This window comes from Netta rufina (assembly GCF_964035555.1).
Source record: "Netta rufina genome assembly, chromosome: 3".
Taxonomy (NCBI): domain Eukaryota; kingdom Metazoa; phylum Chordata; class Aves; order Anseriformes; family Anatidae; genus Netta; species Netta rufina.
In genome coordinates, this window is record NC_140125.1 from 54,282,896 (window position 1) to 54,305,775 (window position 22,880).

Sequence of the window (22,880 nt, forward strand, 5' to 3'; positions counted from 1 at the left end):
ATATGCTTACTGCACACTGCCTAAAAAAAAAAATCCTCTTCATTTAAAATGGCAACTGTATTTGGTTGCAGAAGTTTCTAAATTAATTTCTTTTTATTCTATCCACAAGTGTATAATGCAATAAGATACTGTTAAATCAATATTCAGTTAATTAATACACCAATCTTCAGGCAATGGGGACTCATTTTCTACAAAGCACATTGTATTTTAAATCTTGCATTGGATCAGCAGTTAAAATCTTATTTGCTAAACTGACAGGACATCTGAGTGATTGCATCCCTTGTGTCTATGGATCTGTCTTGAAATGACACATATCTATCAGAAATCCATAGGAGACATTTCCAAACATTTCTAATGGGTCACTTCAAATTAAGCACAAAAATCCAATACATTTTTAATAAAGGATAAAGAAGCAGATTTCATATTTTCCCCTCTCACTGAAACTGACAGAGCTCTAATACATAGACAACGGTTTTTGAGGTAAGTGGAACACTCAAAAGAGAGATTATGCAAGTTGATATCAGAACATGGGTTATCCGAGTGTGCTAATTAAATGGCATGGTAAAGTATTGTATTTTAGCACTAGGCAAAAATGGAAGAACTTCAGGCCTTCAAATCATTAGTTTCAAGAAACCTTCCATTAAAATGTTATGTCATGAATTTTGCGATAAATATGTTGCTACAAACCATATGTGTAGCTGCTGTGGTTGTGAAGCTCCAGAAAACCTATAGTTTGCTAGGGTTTAAGAGATAAAAACATTCATAAAGATGCACTTAGTCTCAACTTAAAGGTATGGAAGATCAGGTCTGCTGATGCTCCCCAGTCAAGCAAGTCTTGACGGTTTCTTGATCTCTTTATCCTTTTGATCTTGTCTCACAGATAAATCTGAATCCATGTGAGAAAGCATACAAAAACCAAAATATCATCTTCAAAACTATATGAGGCTTGGCAAGGGCCACCTTTCAACATGTTCAGGAAAAAACTTCTTCCTGTGCTTGAGATTATTTTGTTCATACACGTGTATCATTCCATTGTGAAGACTTCAAGAAAGCCAGACAGAAGTAAGACTGTCATAAAACAAGAACAATTCAAAACGAAACAAACCTCCAGCACTTCAGGAAAGCTAAACGATTAACTTGACCTAAATATTCCAGGATGGAGGGATGATCAAAACAACGGATCACATGTTGTTTGAATCCACATTATTGTAGCCCGGATGGAAAGCTGCTTGTTGAATTATGCAAGATCATGTATTATAAAGAACACATTGAAAGGATATGGCACATTTAACAGCATCAGAGCATTCCATATTAAAGTTCAATTAGATCGGGACTTCTACTGTCCAAGAATGCCAAGACAGAAAATTAATGGGCTGAGGTAGGAACAAAGGGAACAAGGAGTGCTTAATTACCTTCCAAGAATTTGATTGCATAGTCCACCTATTTACAAGGCTCTCATTGTACATATGTTGTTAATCCCAATCAAAAAAGGTTGCATTTCTGCAGTTGGTAACTGCTGTTTCATAATAAGTAAAGAAAAGAAATTTCTAAAAACCAGAATCAAAAGGCAAAGTCAGCATCTACCTTCTTGTTGTTGTTTTTATTATTATTAAATCTTTTCCTAATGTTGCTGTAGCACAATCCAGCACTTTTTTCTTTGTGATTTACTAAAATAAAATAAAAACCAAAAAAAAACACAAAATAAACAAAAAATAAAAACAACAGACAGGAAAAAGAGTTGAACTGTATAAACTGCATGGCTGGTCTCAGCAAGGAACATAGATTCTCCTTCAAAAATTAAAACAGTTCATGGCAAAGTATATTGATACTCTTTCTCTGCAGTGAAGTAGGGTGTTGAACAACAGTTTCTAATACTGTATGGGAACTATTCAACAAAGCAAATAATGAATCATTATGAAAACATCTTCAGAGGGTAAATTCTAAAATGTTCAAGTGCTGTACTGTCACTGTTTATTGCAGGTACTCCTCTGTAATGGACATAATTGAAAAATGGAATGCTCAGTTTAGAGTGTTTAATGGATTTGGTAAGAAGAGATGGTTAAAAATATCCATACATTGTTAACAAAAAGGCTTACTATTGGTGAGAGGCAGAACTCGTATCTACTCCAGCAGGAGAAGGGAAAGCTGAAGGATTGTATGCCAGTTTGGAGAAAAAAATGTAATTTCTTTCTCTTGAGCTTGCATCTTCTGCTCTCTCTTCTGACTGCTCCACCATTTATCACACAGGATGCTGTTTCTGGATGCAAGGAAGACCACCTGCTACTCATTCCATACATAATTCCTGCTAACTCAACAAAGAAGGAGGAACAGCTGCAGACCTGGCCAGATGTAAGCTTCTTCATGTCAAGAAATCTCATACATTAACCTAAGAAGTGCAAGCAATAGTTACCCTTACTTTGGGAGTTTTTAATATCAGAGAAATTGGAACTCTTTCTGAAGCATTTCAAGAGAGGAGAAGCTAATTTACCAGGCTGTAGATCAGATGGGCAAATTGAAGTCTAATTTCAGCTCAGATGAGTACCTGCATTTAACGATGACTGATTTTATTTATTTATTTATTTATTTTGGACAATGAAAATATGGTTGAACTAATCTATCTGGATTGCAGTAAACATCTGAAAGATTATAACAGAATAATTTATCATTCAGGCAAATGATAGGAATAACTAAATTGAATTTAATGGGGAATTGACTAATGGAATGCAGACAACAGTCTTATGTTGAGAGTGGCAGTACTGGGCTAGTAGGATGTTATTACTGGAGTTAATCAAGGATGAGCCTTGGTTTAATATATTTATGAAAAGACTACTGCACAAAATATAAGAACAGCAAAATTCATTTCTATGACAGAAGTTGGAAGTCTTTACAAATACAAAATAGGATTAGCTTATTGCAAAGAAAGAAGTGACTCCGGAGATCAGAAATAGACTTAAGAAGTAGGAAAAGGAGTTTAAGAGTACAGGATGCAAGGTAGAAATAAAAACTTCTGCTATGCATTTGGAAGCTAACACTCTCTGATAGTGAAGGAAGAAATATAGAGCTGTTATTTGACAAATAACCAAAATCCAATGCTGCAACATAACTGTGAAAGGGGACAAAAACAATTTCAAAATTTCAGTTCAAGACTTCCAGAAGAGAACGGGGTTGATTTAATGATGTTCTATATGGCATGAGTCAGACCTCACCTGGAGAAGTTGGTATTATTTAGTTATCATACTTCTGAAAGATGAATTCAAGCTCACAGAAGTTAAATATGAAGTTGAATAATAAATTTGAAGTTAAATAAATATGAAGTTAAAATAACAGGCACTAAGTGAGAATGAGGGAGAAAACAGGGAGAGTCATGGTAATCTACATGTAAATGAAAACCTCGTGTTTGAACGACATTACGTGGCTAAAGCCATGAAGAGTGCTGTGGCCTGGTATGCTCCAGGAACAGCAAGTGACATTTAAATACCCAGTAGCCATCTGGGGAGGCTTGTGGAGAGCAGGAAATGGAGGTTGGCACTGTGGCGCCAAGACTTGAATAGAGCTGCTCAAGAGAGACAATGTAAACACTCCTGAGCAAATTGAACAATTATTTTAATCTTTTTAACATTTGAATCACTTCAGAAAATCCACAGGCACAGATCCAGGTGTGCATTTATGACAGCTCTATTAAATTGATGAAGGAAGAGAAGTTGATTCTTGGATTTGCTTTTCCTACTTAGTACAGCATTACTAATACCTCTCGAATCAGCATTTAATTAAATCCACAATGTAACATCTAGTTTAAACGTATACCTTGCTTAGCACCACACTATGGTTGCTTTTCTTTTTTGCTGTAATAATAGGGAAGGCAAAATGATATCACATTTGTTATACAGAAAACACAGTCCCTCTAATTTTTAAATGAGCTTTCCCTCACAATCCTCTATGTGATAAACATTTTAAAATTGACTTTATTTCTCCTGTATACTAAACTGTAACAGGGTTTGCTGATCCAGTGCAAGATCAAACACAAAGTACTCTGATCAGAGGCATGTCAAAATATTAAAGAACACAGTGACAGCTTGTACTACTTTATCAGTTAAATCCACATTATAATTCAACCACAACCTGTCTGGCTTGCGCATTTGATTAAGTTTCCTATTCAGTAGTGACTCATTCGTATTCCATGCTTGTCTGAATGACAAATTGAACATTGTGTTGTATCGCTACAAGATGTGTTAATAAACAGTGCTGGAGAGACTTGATCTGAAAGGTGCCGCACCAATGCCACTGCTAGAATAGAGGTTGATCTCAAAGCTGCAAAGCATTGCTAGCTGTGCTCTGAGCCAGCTGCTCACACCTACAACCAGAAACCTTCTCAAAAGGTTGACAGAGGTTGTTGGACCATACAGGAGAGTGGAAGAATGCACACAATACATTGCTTGAGTACAATGTTGCTAGTGCAAGCATGCTTATCTGCTGAAGACATTCTCCGTTCCTTCTAGATGTTAATGGCTGCAGAGTAAAGCCCCACTCCTCCCTTCTCCCATTCCCTGTGAGAAACAAAATGCCAAGCTTCATAGCAGACTGGAGTTGGAAAAAAATAATTATTTCTGCATTAGACAGAAAAATGGTGTGTATGTATTTCACCTATTTTTTGTGATTTCATCATGTTTCAAAGATAAAAAAATCCCTGAAAACAAGGCAGCTTCTTAGTGTCAGTGGCAGTAGTGAAAGATACTCCATCTGTTCTATCTGCTATGCTGTGTGGTTTTGTAACTATGACACTTCACTCACAGTAACTAACTATACCCGTGATTCAAACTTTTTTAAAGAAGTGGTTATGTAAACAACTAATTTTAGGTATTTTATTCTTTATTTCATTTATATTTTCCTGAATAAAGCCTTTATTTTGCTTATGGGAAAAAAATACTCTCAAGATATATTTTGTCTGCCTGATTATTGCTCAATCACTGTATTAAATCTAATGTTTTCTTTCCAACCTTAAATCTTTCACTTCAACAGGAGTTAGTTTAAAAATGAAGTAGTTCATGTTATATGTAGAATAAATCCGACTTGGGACTTAACTATAAGAACAAATCTATTTTGATCATGCTTTCTGATTATTTCGTGTTCCTATTGCGTTGCATAAGATGCTGAAATAGCAAAAGACTTCCACTTTATATAGTGTGTATTTATATGCCTGCATATTTACTGCTACTTTTGTTTTTTATTTTTAACTATAGAGGCTAGTGATTTGATCAGTAAAAGAGTGAAAGTACACGTATCACACTGACAACAACAAAGAATGCAGAAGCACTGTTAGCTGCAGAGATGACAGGTTGCTGGAGACAAGGTGGAAAGCAAAAAGCTGTAGCTGCAAGTCTGCTCTCTACTGGTCAGAGAGTGATGGGGCAGTGCTGCTCCCAGAGCAATACACGGATGCAAGCACTTGGCATGAGCCATGGCAGTATTAGCACATTATAATGCAGTCTTCTGACGGGGGGAAAGAAAGTAACCCCAAGTTTTAAAAACTTCAAATTCTGGCTTTTAATTTTGAGTCTTAAGTACTGAAAACCCACAAATCGAACAAAACATTTCAGGGAAGGAGAAAAAAAAACTGGAAAAGAAAAGGATGTTAGTATGTCTCATCCAGATCTGTGGGTTTTGTGAATTCTAGAAGACGGTACTGGCCTATTACCTTTCTTAATTTAATATCTAGAGGTAAAGAGGATGATAAAAAGTGTTTGCCATGAACCTACTGGCATTTCTGTTAAATTATGCCAAAATAATCATTAAATATGACTGTAAACACCACATGAAAAATAAATGTCTATTACATGGAATTACTGGGAAGCAAAAGCTGTAGAGATTCAAGAATTATCCAGTATTCCTATTGAAAAAGATTATGGAGTACTTGAAAGCACTTTTTGCCAAACTAGTAATAATAGGGAAGTTTTCACTTGTTTATGTCCTGGCCACCTGACAGAGTTGGTGTGGACTGACAGGAATCACGACCAATTTTCATCATCCTCTTGGGGTTCTAGAGCAGAGTGTGGAAACCAGGAGAATAAGGTACCTGCTATGTGGACTGCTGACAGAGGGTCCAGGCTGTGAGAGACTACATTTGCCCCGTGGCTGTTTGCAATGAACAGGGGGTAAAGAAAGAAGAATGTTCAGTCCAGGCAAATAAAGACAAGCTACCGATGAAACTAAATTAAAAGTGCAGCAAAGGAAACAAACAAACAAAAAAATCAAATGAAGTGACCAATACCCATGAACCAAGGAAACTGGCTTTTCTTTTCACCTAGCTGAATATGGAAATAATTAGAATGTTCAAAGTGAATTAAAAAATAACAGCTTAGCCATTCTGTTTATATATATATATATATATATATATATAAAAGATCAAAACCATATATATGTCACTAGAAATTGAGCTCATATAATTTGTGATATGAAGTAGAAATAAATTTGATATGAATATGGGAAAATACAGATATTTCAAAATGCAATTGTGAAAAGTTAATATTCCCAAAGACAAAAAAAAAAAAAAAAGTCAAAAGGCCTCCTTCTAGGTGTTTGGCCTCTTCTCCACTGCCCTCCACACAATTTTGAAGGCAAAGTAACTGTAGGTGCATTCCTGCACTCACAACTATTTGCTGGAATATTTAATGCAGTTAGATGATTATCAATCTGATGTCATTTTTGGTATCAGTATATAGCATCAGCGTATTTGGCACTGAAATTGTAAACATCATCACTTCAGTCTCTAAAATTGTGAGTGCAAGAAGCAGAAGTCTGAAAAAACAGGCCCAACAGTGGGTCACTTGTATGACACAATGAATCATAAAAATTAGCTATACATTATGCACAAAAATGAGAAAAAGTGGTCAAGTACACAAATATTAACAAATGATAGATAGATGAATACTTATTAAAATGTTAAGATGAAGTCTATTATAAATCTGCATACGTTTTAGAGATATTTTATGGTAAGATACTTCTCCATTTCCTGCAATGGTCAGGCATCCTCCAGTTACATATGTGATATCACAGTTTTTATTAGTCATTTAAGGTTAAATTTAAAATATGAAAGCATTGACCTTTGAAATAAAATGTAAAAGTTTATATTGTTTCTTCATTTGAAAAGCCAGTATTCCTTTACATTTTTATACTAGCATCTAAAAGGAAACTACTGAATGTAAAAACAAACAAAACAAAACAAAAAAATCCAAGAGCCATTCAGTTTGTCAAGACAGAACTCAGCTTTACAAAAAGTGCAAATGGAAAAAAAAAAAAGATTTAAAAAAAAATAAAGAAAAAGTGAAGTAATCAACCAATAGAATTGCAGAAAAAGACAAAATAATTGCAGTTCCATTTTGGGCTCAGAGTATGGAAGTGTTAAGTACTAGGCATGTATTGCTACATTTCTTGAATTTTGTGCCAGCAATGTAAACAGACAACTCCAGAGTTGCCATCATTTATTAGGTCCTGTTCAACTAGCTGTTTTGATCAATGGTTTATGTCCTTCAGCTCTATTCAGCTGTTCATTGAAAGTCTCAATGAGACCTACAATGGTCATCAGAAATTAAAAAAAAAATATATGTGTATTTATTGAGGTTCTCGATGAAGCAGCTCTGAAGAGAAGGCCAAACAGAAATGGAAGATCGATTTTACCAGACAAGATCAGACTTTGAGATGCTGTCATCACTAGAGCAAAATACAAGAGACACAACATGCCATACCATGGTAAACCAACCACACTGACAGCCCTGGTTTTAGGTAATATTTACCAATTCAAATTTCATGCAAGATGGGATATGCAGCAGGGTTGGGGAAAGCAGCTGTGTTTTTTATTTGGTTTATGACATTTCCTTTCCTATCAAGTGAGAAGGGGGGCCTTTCATCTGGCTAGAACTACTGTAGACATCCAGAGCTCCCACCCATTTGATGGCAGATATGATATGATGTGAAATTACCGTTCTCTGCCTGCTTGGTGTACTTCGTCCAGATACAGGACTCACTGAGCCTGATGTGTCTAGTTCATCAGCAGAAGACCATGAGGATAAATCCTAAATTCAGAAGGAATGGAGCTCAGAAATGCATCAACTAGCCGTTCAGGTAAACAAAGCCAATAAACAAACAAATAAATAAATAAATCCAAGAGTGATATCCCAGCAGAGTTATTTCCAAAGGGGAGGAAAAAAGTTAATTTTGTGAAATTAATTAATTCATTAAATAAATACATAAATAAAGTTTTGTTAGCAATTTTTCTAAGATTAAAGTATTACATGTTTTCTCTGTTAACCCTGAAGGAAAAGAAAATCAAACCCGTAGTCAAAACTTAATTGCTTTAGATGAAGCATTTTCTACCAAAGTCAATACAGTTTAAAAATAGTACTTTTTAATTTGCTTTTAATTACAGGAAGAGGCTTGTTAAGAGGCTGGTTTCATCAAGAACCAAAACAGTGGGAAATGTGCCCAGCAAACAGGAAGAAATAGAAAAACATGACTTACCAGTTGACTACTTGAAATGTCTAGAATTTTCTCTAGGTCTTTTATGTGACGTATAACCTCTTTCAAAAGGAGCTTCAGTCTGTTTCCAATGACATGCACCTTTTCTTTAGCTTCGAGGCAGTCCTTGCCTTCAGCATTGACTAGCAATTGGCAGGACATATCTTGCAGTGATGCCACTTTCAACTGAGACTCCAGCAGTTCACGTCTGATTTGCTATTGCAAGTGCAAGCACCAGATTTTTTTAAAAATTGAAGTTATTTTTGAAGAAAAAATAAAAAAAGAAGAACAAAGCTTGAAGTAACGAAAGCAGACAATTGAAATTAATAAAATGGAAAGAAAAGAGAAAAGAGAGAACACTTCCACAGATGGGGCATCCACAGGTTCTCTGGGCAACCTGTTCCACTGCCTCACCTCTCACTGAGTAAAGAACTTCTTCCTAATATCTACTCTAAATCTACCCTCCTTCAGTTTAAAGCCATTGCCCCCTATCCTATCGTTACACGCCCTTGAAAAAAGTCCCTGTCCAGCCTTCTTGTTGGCCCTCTTTAGGTACTGCAAGGCTACTATAAGGTCTCCCCAGAGTCTTCTCTTCTCCAGGCTGAACAACCCTAGCTCTCTCAACCTGTCTTCATAGGAGAGGTGCTCCAGCCCTCTGATCATTCTCATGGCCCTCCTCTAGACTTGGTCTAACAACGTCCGTCTTTCTTGTGCAGGGAGCCCCAGAGCTGAACACAGTACTCTATGTGGGATCTCACAAAGCAGAGCAGAGGGGGTCAATCACCTCCTTCAACTTGCTGGTCATGCTGGTTTTGATGCAGCCCAGCATACAGTTGGCTTTCTGTGCTACAGGCACACATTGATGGCTCATGTTGAGCTTCTCATCCACCAACACACCCAGGTCCTTCTCATCAGGACTGCTCTCAATCCGTTTGCTGCCCAGCCTGTATTTGTGCTTGAGATTGCCCTGGTCCAGATATAGGACCTTGCATTGTGGAACTTCATGATGTTCACACAGGTCCACCTCTCAAGGCTGTCAAGCTCCCTCTGAATGGCATTCTTTCCCTCCAGCTTGCAGTTCATTCTGTGACAGCTTAACATCCCTGATGTTTACAGCAAGTTCCCACTGAGGACAGAGCTTCCAAACCACTAAACATCAAATGACAGCAAGATATACAGCAGCCTAGATATTGCCTGAGTCTTTAAATTGCTAGTTCTGCTATTGACAGAAATGAGTGGTGTTCTCCTCCTAAGTAAAGTTAGCAGCTTAGTCCCACAGTTAGAACTTAGCCACCATTGTGTATTAGCACAAAATAGACAATGATAATCCTCGAGTGAAAGATAAATCTGATTAGCTATTTTTTTGATGATGTACTTTGGGAGAGAAAAGAGTGATTATAGCCCTACCATTAGAAGTCTGTAATGATCCTGCAGAATTTCTGAGTCCAGGTTTGGATTGATGGGCACAATCTCATTTTTTCTTCTGTCAATGTTCTCTAACCAGAGCAGCAAACCATGGCTCATTTCATGGAAGTCCTGCAAGTGATGAGTGCGGGTTTTAATAATGTAGCAGAAAATTCCTGTCAAATTTACATTTTCAGTTGATCCTATGATAGCTCCTATGGGTTAAATAACATAATTTTTAAGGAAGTATAGAACACTGTATGAGAATACTATTCCAGAAATGACAAACTTGGAAAACCTTGGGCTAGAAATACATGTTTCAGGTAGTGCATGTATATCTCAGAAATTTCTTTACAAAGAATAAAACAAAGTTGTATTTTGGCTCACATGGGCAAGTTCCAGACTGGATAATGAGCACACCAGAAAGCAATATAGTTTATAACTTTGATATGTTGGCTGTTGTCTATTTAAAATAAATACAGTACAGACCTGGCACTGCATTAATGCATCTTGCAGTGAGCAGCGCCATTCATCCATCATAGTGCATACGTGCTTCCAGCTCATGTTCATCTGTGACAGGCGCTCTTGGAGCTTCTTACTCTCTTCACTGTCAGACTGAGTGAACTCTGAGCTGCACAAATTGATGGATAAAATGATTGCTTTGCGGTTATCAATTGCCTTCTGCAGCTCCTTGATGATAAGAGAAAGGGGTATAGGTGGAAGAAAGAAGATAAATTAGTAAAATATGCAACTTTCAGAAAAATCAAGCAGAGAAGGCACCATAAGGATGTAAAGATTTGCCTTTGGCAACTGCATAATGTACCTTAATGTCACTTTCTTTGCTCTGCATGTGAGACTTCTATGCTCACTGTGTGACTCTGCAAATTTTCACTCTCTAACATCTACTAAAATTTTGCTGTGATCATAAACTAGAAGAAGTTATTTAAACTTTTAAGGTCTTAAAAGGCTGAAGTCATAGCTGAATTTTAAAGATCTGGCTAATGCTTGAGATATTTTAAAGACAGGGAGGGTCCAACAAAATTTAGGACACTTGTACTGTAGCTCACAATAAAACTTTTGCCCTCACTTCTCAGTTTTGATGATAAACAACAACAAAAAACCAAAACCCAACAAAAACCCAACAAGCCAACAGCATGTTTTCAAGTGGAAACGGCTGTCAACAGTATTTAAAAAAAAAAAAAAAAGCTTTTACTGAAGGAAAAGAAAACATACGAGAATATAAACAACTTACTCCAATTTATAGAAGCAGGACACGTATAAAAAATGATTTGCTTACACTGGAAACCACAAAAGAAACCCCACCTCTCTTGGTTTGGAGGGCACTAATGAGCTTTCCAAGAGTGGGTGAGATAAGAACAGGATTCTTATGAAATGTCCCCTTTTCCACCTCGTTTAAAGCATTTACTTAAAAGCCCCATGTCACAGTGACCTTTGTAGTACTTATGGCAGCTATATTTGGATTGCAGTGAAGATCAGCATTAATATGGTTTAAATGGATCACTGCCGGAAACAATCTTTACCGTCTGTCCACCTCATTCCTAGCATGGATCACAGCACATTTTGACATTGGCTCCCACATTTTTGTACCCAAGCTTATAAGATGCTAATAACTGTATGTGAAGCTATGGAGCACCACATTTCCAGATCTTTATAACTGTAAAGTATCCAGGAGAGATCACAAAGGTAGTGATCAGATCCTGATACATCTGAGATATCAGAAGAAGCTGGAATGTTGCAAAGTGACACCATTTTTTTTGCTGTACTGGGTGACACCAGTGAGTTAAGTTAAAGCCCATTTGGCACTCTTTTTCCTCCACAAAAAGTAATATGTCCCAGAGGTGTATTTTTTGAAATAGCTATTTTGTTACCAGCTTTACTAGAAGAGATTTTATTTCTTTTCTTTTTTTCGTTTTTTTTTTTTTTTTTCAACTTTCATCTGCTTAGCTAACTACAGCAATTATCTGTGCATTCTGGAATTACAGAATTGCCACAGAATTACTATTTCAAAAATTCATTTGGATTAAATAGTAAATGGCAGCAGTACATTTTTCTGCCAAAAGGTGATTCATAAAATCACACTGAAGTTACTTAGTTACTTACTTCAGTCATCAGCTATGTACAGAATGGAGCAAACCAGCTGCAACTATCAGTGACGTTTCTAACATATGTGTTGCATTCAGGACTGTTTGCAACTTAAACTATGGAAAAGAGAACTCACTTTCAGCTTTCTAATCCTAAACTCTATGGCTTGTATGTCAGTACTAAGATCAAGGCAGCGTAGCTTCTCCAGCTCTTCCTCAGTTTCTCCCAACCAAGCCCAAATGCTATTAAGGTCAGAATTGAACTGTTGCCACTGCTGAAGGTTCTGCTTCATCCTTAGTTCCTTGCTTAGAGCTTGAGCCTGGATTAATTCCCATCGGTCAATTACACCTGGAATGATAAACACCAAGTTCAGAAAGAAAAACACACCCCAAACATTTGCCACACATGCAATTGTGTCAGTTGAATCCTGCACAGTAAAAAAGATGCTCCTTAACATCTGTAAAAACCCTAACCCCCCTAAACACCATGCTGAAAACTAAGTTAGATTGAAAAAAACATTATGTTGGAGAGAAAGAATGAAAAATCTGGATGAGCAACCAGGCATCAAAAAATGTTACCACTCTCTAATGTCGGACTCATCTTGGCTTTACAGAACTAAGTTAATACATGTGTCTGAACAGGTTATGCTGGTATAAAGACATTTTAAATCAGAATAAGTACCAATAGGACAGAATCTGAATATGTCTAATTAGCCACATATTTAATATTATTTTTAGAAGTATTCGTACCTCTCACTATTTAATATTCCCATATCACCACATTTGCTAAAGCTACTGATGTTGCATTGGATAAGTATCTCTGCTAAAAAGAAATAAATTAGGGTCTGTTTCTTCTTAGTTTACTTGAAATGCTGCGTCTTAGAGAAGGACAAGTTGTATCATCCCATCAACTTAAAATAATAATAAAAAAATATATATTAATTACAAATAAAATAAACTACACAGGTAGCATGTATTTGCAGGCTGAGAATGGAGACCTTGCCTTCACAGACTCTGGAACATCTACACGCTTTTACAATCAATACATTCTGCTCTATAGCTGATGCTTAAAATTACTCAGGTGAATACTTCTACCAGGTGAATATATATTTCTGTATTGTAGACAGCTAATACAAGAAAAAGTGAAAGGTAATATTAGAAGAAATGAATGCTGATTTACATGTTTTGTAGGGCAAAACATTTTTCAAAAGAAAACATTTAATAAAACACACTGCATCTACAGGGACTTTCCCAAAGATTAACAATTACGTCTCATGATATGAAGGGGTTCTTAAAATGCACTTGTATGCTTAAAGTCTTCATATGACATATACAAGGAATACTTACTATTCCTACTTAATTGTAAGAGATGTTAAACAGAACATGGTAACAGACACCATTATGTAAATATCTACGTCAGTAAGTAATACCAACTGCTAATTCAGAAAAACATTGCATACGTTTGCTACTTTTCATAATTGATTTCCATCAAAATATTGAGTATGACTTACCAGCTGTTTGGGTTTCAGTACTGTTCAGGTTAATAAGTCCAGATAATTTTTCCTCTTCCTCCTTCAGTTTGTATCCAAGTCTTTTTACCGAGTCTATGGTTCCACTGCACTCACCTAGTAGCTTCATCTGTTTTAACAAACAAACAATCAAAAAAATACCCATCTCAATGTGCACTGTACAAGACTAGTTGCAGGGAAAATGCAACTTCTAAAATTTTCTGCAGGTAGGTCCAAGTGTGAGGGTAAAAATCTATTCCTTTCACAATCTGTCACTATCAAAGAAATCTATATGCAAACAATAAAGACTTAAATTCAGATGAAATAAAAATATCTCAGTGCCTCTGTTCCATATCTTTCTGGAGAACTTCAGGTGACATCTATTATAAATGTTTAGACACTAAAAACTGTGATTAGGAAAAGAAAAACAGTATTGAAATACTACTATGCATCCAATCACCTAAATTTTCAATTCTGTCAGTAATAAAATGGTCTGAAAAACTTATGGAGATATTTTTCTTACAGAAAACCTCACTGAGAAAGCTTTTCAGTCATGGATTCCATATATACAACTTTGCTCACATGATGCATGTTTACAATTCATTAGGAAAATGAATATTATGCATCAAGCTTTAAAACTTGCTCTTAAAAGCAGAGGAATTTTAAACAAAGATATCAATATCAGATGGATAAAAACACATGTGTGAGAAATTACTTTTGGACATCGACAGAAATATAATAGGAAAATAAACTCCCTAGAGTGATGTTTCTGTAAACTTATACTATTGTAAAAACACTAATAATGTAAACAACAAAGCATGTGATTAAGGGTAGTAACCATGCGAGTGAGTAAGCCTGAGAAGCAGTTGTTGAAAAAGCTGTATTTCTTTCAAAACACAGCTTGATTTCTTTCAAGTAAACCTAAGCTTGTAGTGCTTATTTGATTTTTGTTCCAAAATACACCACCATGACTAAGAACAGTGATTTTTGGAAATGTCAGCACATAATGAGAATCAAGCACACGCACATATCCCTTGTAACTGGAATCCAGTTCTGGTCCTGTAGGTGTTTTGCTGCGGATGATGTTTTCTGTTTGCTGTATTTGGAAACGACTGGTATCTAAGGCCTTGTCCAGCTGTAGGATATGTGCTTCTAGCGCACTAGATTCTCCTGTATCAAAAAACAAATAAACAAAAAAAAAGTGACTGCCACACAAATTTTCCAGAACTTCTATCTACATTTTGCCCAGGCAGAGTAAGTATCAGGAATACTAGCTGGATTAGACAGTAAAGAAGGAATTTGACTGCAGCTGTATGAGTAGTACATGTCAAAGCAAACTAATAACTAGTCACATTAGAGCATGTTAGCAATCTTTATAGGACAGATCAATGTACAAATGAACATAATTTCCATAAGAATATGATAAAAATCTTCACAGTTTCAAGCAGTCTTGCTAACTATTCTGAAAGGACTTTTTCCCTCAGAGAATCTCTCACCAGTGTGAAGGGCAAAGATCTTAGCGAAACATGTTCTAGCCTCACTGATTTTGGAGACAGCATGCCTCCTTTTCATGTTCAAACACTCTCAGATAAAACCTTGTATCACAAGCTCCTGTTTCAAAGCTTGCATTAAAATTTGATTTCTTCTTTTTTCTCTTTGTATTAATTTTCAGCACTAAAAATAGTAGAATTTTGAGCTACATGAACAGATTCTGTTTATATCAAATTTTGAAGATCAAAAGTGGTATATAAATGATAAGTGATATTGTTGTAATTATATTCTCAAGATCCAAAGATGACTGTATGTTCTGAATGGCCACAGTGAGTAGCCCACACCTGATTAAAGCAACTACATTAAGCAGCAAAATTGATAGTGTTTTTCCATTCAAATATTTGACAAAAATAATATTTAAAAATGTTAAAAATTCTACCAAGCCATTTGGAACTCATATTGTTTTTGAAGCAAATACAATTTCCTTATAGAAGTCAAGTGAATTCTGTGATATGAATCAGATACAGCCAATTCGGGTCTGAAGTAGTCTGCAGCATAGAGGACTGTGTGAAATTCCTCCTATCCATATTCTATGACTCTGCCTGATTTTCATTTGTTTACAAAGATGGTCTGAATTTGTTTATAAAAAACAAGTTTGAAAACTTGCACAGATAAAGGAAGCCTTCTGTCCAGCTAATTACAGAAAATGGGTACTCTGAGGTGGTTAAAACTCTTTTTCATACAAAATGCCATCCCACCATATAGATAGAACAAGTTGCTCAAAATTTTCTCTCACTACTTTCAAAATTTTCATGGGTCATGAAACCACACATTTTTCTATACATAATACTATCTATACTCTTAATCATGATTAACTGACAGTATTATTTGACTAAACTGGGGAAAAAATAAAAACAGACTCAACTTGAGGTCACAAATTTAAAGATTTTAAAATGTTTGATATTTCGTATTTGCAATATTTCATTATTTCACAAGAGTAAAACTGTGAGATCATGTGAGAAGGTATTTGCAAGTGCATCTAATCTCTTTGAGATCTAACAAGTGGAACAGTATGTTTAATCTTGTGTAAAAATGCAAACTGAAAAAAAATCTACCTTCCAATATAAAACACTAAAACAAAGACGTTGGATGACAGTACATCCGTTACCTTAGCATCATAATCACATGAAATAAGAACTACCCTAAAATGTTATAGCTAAATAATAATTTTTGTAGAAATCACTCTTCTCTGAGAGACACAGAGCACTGAGTCCTGTTGTGGGACTCTACCAATATGAATAAACTACTGATCAGCTTTGTCTAATTAGCTAAGGTGAGAGGGCCAATACTTCAAACTTCATTGTTTCATCCATGCACCCAGTAATACCATTAATCCCAGCAGAAAAGCAGGTATTTCTACATTAACATGCCAATGCTGCCACAGAAGTATTTGTAAGTTGTGAAAAGTATAATAGATGCCAAGATATTGAGAAGAGGAAGATGCTTTGCTTGTGCACTGTAGTATTTGCATCTGGCTATGCTTAGCATTTTTCAGTGCCTACCAGAGAAATTTTTGAGTGCATTTTCTGTAAGTGTGACATAGGTGTCAAGAGTTTCAGGGATCTCTATATCTGAAAAAATAAAAGCACAGTCTAAACTGACAGCTCAGCAATGGCTGTCTCCTCATAACAGGAGTCTTTTCCATGGGATGAAGTACAGAAACAGTTCCAATAGCAAACATCCTTTCTGGAGAGGGAAAAATGATGAAGACAAAAGTAAGGATCCTGCTAAAAAGTCTCTTAATATCCAGAGAAACCTGACTCTTTTCAGAGCAATGCACCTGGAAAGCAAAAGACAGCCAGAAGATCAGACTGTAATATACCAGTAAGTCTTCCTGCACAATTGTCTGCATATGGTAACTTTCACTCATTAAGATTTATTGCACAAACTATACAAACTTAGAAAGGATTTCCAGCTTTTCTGGAAAGCAAGACCTGAGATGCCACCTCAGACTAAACTCACAGTTGTTGGAGTCTTGCCTGAATATGGACTGCATTAAGATCTACTTAAGCACCTTATGATTTGGGTTGTTGATCTCTCCCCCAGCATTTCTTCATCAGTATCTTCTGCGCCTCTTGACATCTCCAGCATAGTTTTCTCTAGTCAGAATAAGTTATGATGCATAGTTCTTACAGATGACATATCCCATCTGGCAGGCTGCAGGCACAGAGATAGCCAATTCTCTGTCATATCGTACAAACCTTTGTGATTTGCCAAGGCTGTAGTCATCCAGGAATTTCCAGCACTGCATCTAAGGCCAGAAGGCCATTGGGATCACTTGGGGAAAGCTATTTAAGATCTTCAGGGGCTATTTAAAATACTTTTCCATGAGTATCTTAGCCAAGCAGTCACACATGTAACATTTGCTTCTTCTTACTGAGAGAACAGGACACACAATTTGCTACCATACCTGCTATACTTGCTGCTCCTCTCAGGTAGAAGTCTTTCTCTTGTTCTCCATCTTCTTCCTCAGAGTGCATTTCCCGTGAACCAGCCGTCTCCAGGTCTCTGCTAAGGTCATAATCATGATCCCACTCCAGTGGGATGGAGTCCACACTTGCAGGGGTGTCCCGACCTGATCGCTCACTTCTCACTGGCTGTGAAAGGGGCAGTGAAAGGTTGGAAGAAGGATGTGGGGAGAGAATGCTGTCTGCAGATTTGTCGTGCCAGTGTATATCAGAGAGATCTGCTGATTCATCCAGATCCACCTCTCTGTCAGAGAGGTCATGTTCATCATCTGTCAGCTAGAAAAATAATGCAAATGGATCGATCAATGCAACATGCAAAAGCACTGTAAGGTCATCCTGGCCAGCATAAACATAAAGCATAAATATAAAGTAGCATTAGGTAATAGTCAATGATGGGGTTTACATTTTGCTTCTTTTTGTACTTCCCCTTCATAATTTAAAGGTCCACTAAAAAAAGAGAACAACAAGAAATTTCATAATGCAAGATCATTTTAGTTATGTAATGCACCACAGTCTCACACTAAGCAAATGGCTCCAGACTTTTTACTGATGCCAGTGTAATGCAGACATTAAGTTAAAGAAAACTCTGGAATCAAGTGTTAAGTGACCGCTATTGTGACCAGTGCTCCTATTACATTCTTTCATTTTTCTGGAAAAAATGAGTTTTGCTCCTTTGCTTTCATGGGACTTGAGCTACCAAATGTCATTTTGCTCTCACTTCTTCAGCTGTTTGTTCAGCTCTGGAGACAAATTTCTATCTGTTCTGCTTGGGGAGAATCACTCTATTATTGTTTTGAAAATGAAATAATAGAGATGTTCCCCCATTAGCAAACCTTTAAAATCTCAAGTTTGCATGGATTTTCATGATGGTTTACAAAAAAATCCAGATCTGTTAAGTTTGCTCTCTGAACAGGACATAAATAGCATGGAATGAAGGGAGGCAGATGGTCAGAGTTGTAACAAAATTAAAACCACAGGATTTTTTTTTTTTTTTTGAAAGTTGGAAATGTTAGTTCATTTCAACATCTTTCTGTCTCCTCATTCTCACATTTGTTAAATGGCAATAAAACAAATACATATGTAAGTATACACACAGGAAGACGGATCAGTTTCTTGTGATAACGTTCCACACGTCCAAAGACCTCTTGACAGTAACGACGCAGCTCATCTAATTCTTCTTCAATGACAGCTGCATCCATTGGCTCACATTTCTCAATGAGTTGCTCTCCCTGCACAATTATCTGCTCAATTTTGTTGTTGTTCAGGGAAATTTCTTGCTGGAAAGCCTTTATAAAAGCAAAGCCCATACTTTATCAATGAAATCTTCATTAAAACAAACTAAGTTATATACAACTCTTAGATTTTTTTCAGTAAGAATGATGTGGGTAACAAAATGGAATGATTCTAAATATTCTGGTATGAACAACAATGAGAAATTAAATTTAGCATTCCACAGTCTTTCTTGTTAAAAACAGTGATACTTCATGGTTTACCATCTCATTCCTCTCTTGTTGTATTTGGAAAGAAAGCTCTTCTCTAAACAAGCCATGCCCATGACCAAATGTCTAGAATGGACACAGATGCTAAAGCTAACCTACTGGAATTTTGGATAACATGACGTGACTTCCATTTGACATTTTTCTCATCAAATAATGTATTATTTGGATGTAGAAATGGTTGGAAAATGTAGTAATTGTTAGGTGTCAGAAGTACTGGAGACCTGACATTATTTTTAATCTACATTTCTTCCTTTATTTAGGGAACAGAGACTACCACTTGTTTTTCTGAAAATTTATCACTGTCCAAAGTTCTTTCACTCTAGCAGAAAAGTATGTATTGAAATGTGACATATACCAGAACTTCTGAGGCTGAATTTCAGCATGCAATTAAGGGGCTGCATCAGGATGTACTTTGGTTTAATGTTTATTAAATTCTCCCCCAGCTGCCCTCCTCCCTCCAAGCCCCCTTCCACCTTCCGATGACCCAAGACTGTTTTTATCCCTTCTCTCTTCCATCACCCTCTCTCCATTTACTTATTCTTTACCTTAAGTTGCTTTATCTTTGCTTGGACATCACACTCTGAGAAATGCTCTATGTTGGTCAGTTGCAGATCCATCTCTGTTAGCCAAACCAGGATGCTATCACGTGCTGTCTCAAACTCCTCACGCTGGCCAATAAAATGCTGGGGAAGTGGAGTGAAAAACAGAGTGGCATGAAATGACCAAACAACCTCCCAAAAAACAGCAACAGAATTCTCCAAAGAAAGAGCTTTCATGCCCTTCAAAACTAATCCAAACTCAGTAGACTTTCTTCTTTTATTCCCTACGTGATTTCTAGGGTTCCCTCTTCAGTAATATCACCTTCAGCTACAATTAGCAGACATGAAAGTTATCTTCTAAGGAGGAGGTGATATTCATTTGCCTATAGATTTCATGCTTTGGTTACCTTAAAGTGAACTTCTAAGCTCCCTTTCTCTTCCAAAGGTAGAAAACTTCTCAAAAACACTAAAAATGCATTAAACTGGAAGTTTCTGTAGTACTCATAATTCACAAGTACAGTAGCGAAAGCCAAAGTCTTAAACAGGGAAAAATACTTTTAGCCTGCGCAGGATGGAAGTAACTCGCTTTTGTAAGTTGTCCCATCTCTGGTTCCCCTCATGGACCATCTGCTTGAGGCTGCAGTTAGAATCAGTACGGTTTTCCCGGGCCAGGCGACGATATTGCTTGTTAATCAGTTCCAGCTGAGTCAGACTTTCATGCACCTGTCTCTGGAAGGCCTAAAGCAGCGTGAATAAAAGACACCATCAGTTTTCATTATTTAAATCACAATATGTATATAGCCTCTCCTTTTATTTTGACACTGCTTCTACACTAAAACCCATGCTAGCTGATCTTTTGGGGTTAAATAAATTTAAGTGTAGATGCAGACACTGAGATATGATCTTCTGAATAAAATGAGCAAGAAAAAGAAAAAAGTTTACAAGGCTGACATAATTTATTGAGTGAAAAATTGCAAGAAGAATACCTGTTACAATGATAAAAATCACACCAAGGGAAAAAAAAATAAATAGAATGCTCTTATGCCTTTGTATTGAGGAATAGGAACACAAACAATGAACATGATTTTTTTTTTTTTTAATGGAAAAGTAAGCCAAGATTCCTGTGGCCTCATTGGATTTCCTTACACAAACTACATTTGCTTGAAGTGCAAATATTGAAGTTTTAAGAAACTGCTTAATCTGAGTTTTACCAAAAATAGCAAAAATTGGTACTGAAGGAATCATCTCTTTAACCTCAGTATATTGCTATACAAGTCAGTTTTGTCTTAAACTTTTCATAGAAAGAAAATTTTATGAACATCTATACCAGCATATGCCTGGACAAGTGTCTCTGTCACATACTTTCAGTGCTTCTTCTACTATTACTAAAGACTCAGTCACTCAGCTGGGGAGTGGAAAAGTAGATGATTTAGCCCATCAGCTTCACAGTGTGACTAGCAATCACAAAGCAAGTTAGAGGAAGCACTGTGTAAGGGATTGACTGATTTTTTCCAATCAAAAATTATTTATGAATTGTTTTTCAAAATTCCACTTACCTCTATTTTCATGAACAGAAAATCAAACAAAAGAAGACTTAAAATGACTACTTTACCATCTCTCTTTTGAATAAAAGGAGGACAAAGGTGAACAGTTTTTTGCTCCAATTGTAGTTCTACAAATTTGCTCTCTACTATTGCTCATAAAGCAAATAAACAATCTCTCCCAAAACAAGACACTATCCTTATTAAAAATCAGAGAAGCGTGATAGATAAAAAACACTTCAGTATAGAACTTTTCATTAATATCAGGTAACACAAGATTTCTTCATTAATGATATATACTCTTAATACTGTACTAAAGCTAAAAGTGAAATAAGCACTCTTTTACTGTAAGACCAGAGACAGAAGTACAGAATCTGGTTCAAAAACAGAAAAAGATAAAAGTCTGTAGAGTCCTCTCAATACAACTATTTCCTTTGTTTAAATCACTGTTAAATTGAGTAGGGGACAACCAACAAGCAGCAAATAGGCTTGTAACTGGACTGAAATACTCAACAAAACTGAATTCACTTAAAATCACACAAGGAGAAAAAGGGAAGTGATTCTCATGCAAGAGACACAATTATTTACTAGGATTATGAAATCTACACTATATTTACTAGGATTATGAAATCTACAAATGTGCAGTTGTTGTTTCACCTGTTACCAAGACTTGTCCAGCAAAAGAACAGCTGTGTATTTGTTTTACATACTTCCAGTTCAGCTACACAAGAATACATCTGTTGCCTTCTTCCCTGTAACCTCTTTTCATTTCTCTGTAAGCTATTGAGGAGGATGCAGTGTGAGTTTGTATTGTGAATTGAGTGGCACTCATCTCTGACCTCCATGATCAGGAAATGAAATATTCTTACATGGTCTTGCACTTTTTTAGTTATTATTTTTATTATTATTTATTATTATTATTTAACTAATATGGAGGGGAAAATAAAATTAGAAAAAAAATCAGTTAAAGAAAAAATCAATTTAGTTAGTATGCATACATGGCTGACTTTATACTGACTTAACAGTGAATTTGCTGAATTCGCAACTGAATTTGAACACCAAGTTGTTTTTTTTTTTTTTTTTTTTGTAGTTTGAGAAACTACATAGTCAGGAAGAGGAGGGAAAAGGAAAAGGAGAAAGAATCCAACTGCAGGGAAAGCAGGCTTCTAGAAAGACAGATAAACTTTGCAGATAGTTCCTGCAGTAAAAATCTTACAAGTCCGCAGGAGAGGGAAGGTCACCTTACAAATGGAGGTTTGGTGAAACAGACTTTGGGCAATGTCAAGTCACCTTTGAAAATCAGACAGCTAAGATTTTTGGTACTGTTTCTCATAGAGTGACTTGCTAAACAAGACACTTAGACACTGATCACTGAACAAAGAAACAATGGAAAGAAAGTCTGAGGCAGAGTGCATGGGTCCAGCAAGGAAGCATTATTATGATCTGGTAACCTAACTCACCCTAATTAAGAAGTCTGGCAGTGTAAACAGAACCTGACCAGTACACTCAGAGATGCAAATGTCAATAATAAAACTTGAATCAGTGCTTCACAGTTTATGTTTCTGAATTAAATGCTACACTAGAAAGTATTAACTTCTCTTGGACATGTAAAATTTGCATTTCTTCCTCAGAGCAGATACTTTCTAGCACCTGGCTTGCTTACTGAAATGTCTAAATAATTTGTTCTCTTTCTTCAGAGTCATTTTTCTCTCTCATCTTGATATTCTCTTTGCAAATCTAAAACTAAGTAAAAGACGATC

The 22,880-nt window shown here is 36.2% G+C and overlaps 1 protein-coding gene across 1 annotated transcript in view; it reads right to left on the reverse strand.

The window, feature by feature from the left end:
• SYNE1 (spectrin repeat containing nuclear envelope protein 1) overlaps positions 1-22,880 on the reverse strand; it is a 295,282-nt gene that overhangs the window by 1,702 nt on the left and 270,700 nt on the right. The window contains 13 exon segments of the mRNA XM_084285341.1: positions 6,071-6,129; positions 7,974-8,066; positions 8,512-8,724; positions 9,916-10,044; positions 10,402-10,602; positions 12,152-12,363; positions 13,526-13,652; positions 14,550-14,692; positions 16,576-16,644; positions 17,484-17,817; positions 18,636-18,827; positions 19,586-19,723; positions 20,135-20,317. Of these exon segments, the coding sequence (XP_084141467.1) occupies positions 6,071-6,129; positions 7,974-8,066; positions 8,512-8,724; positions 9,916-10,044; positions 10,402-10,602; positions 12,152-12,363; positions 13,526-13,652; positions 14,550-14,692; positions 16,576-16,644; positions 17,484-17,817; positions 18,636-18,827; positions 19,586-19,723; positions 20,135-20,317 (2,093 nt within the window).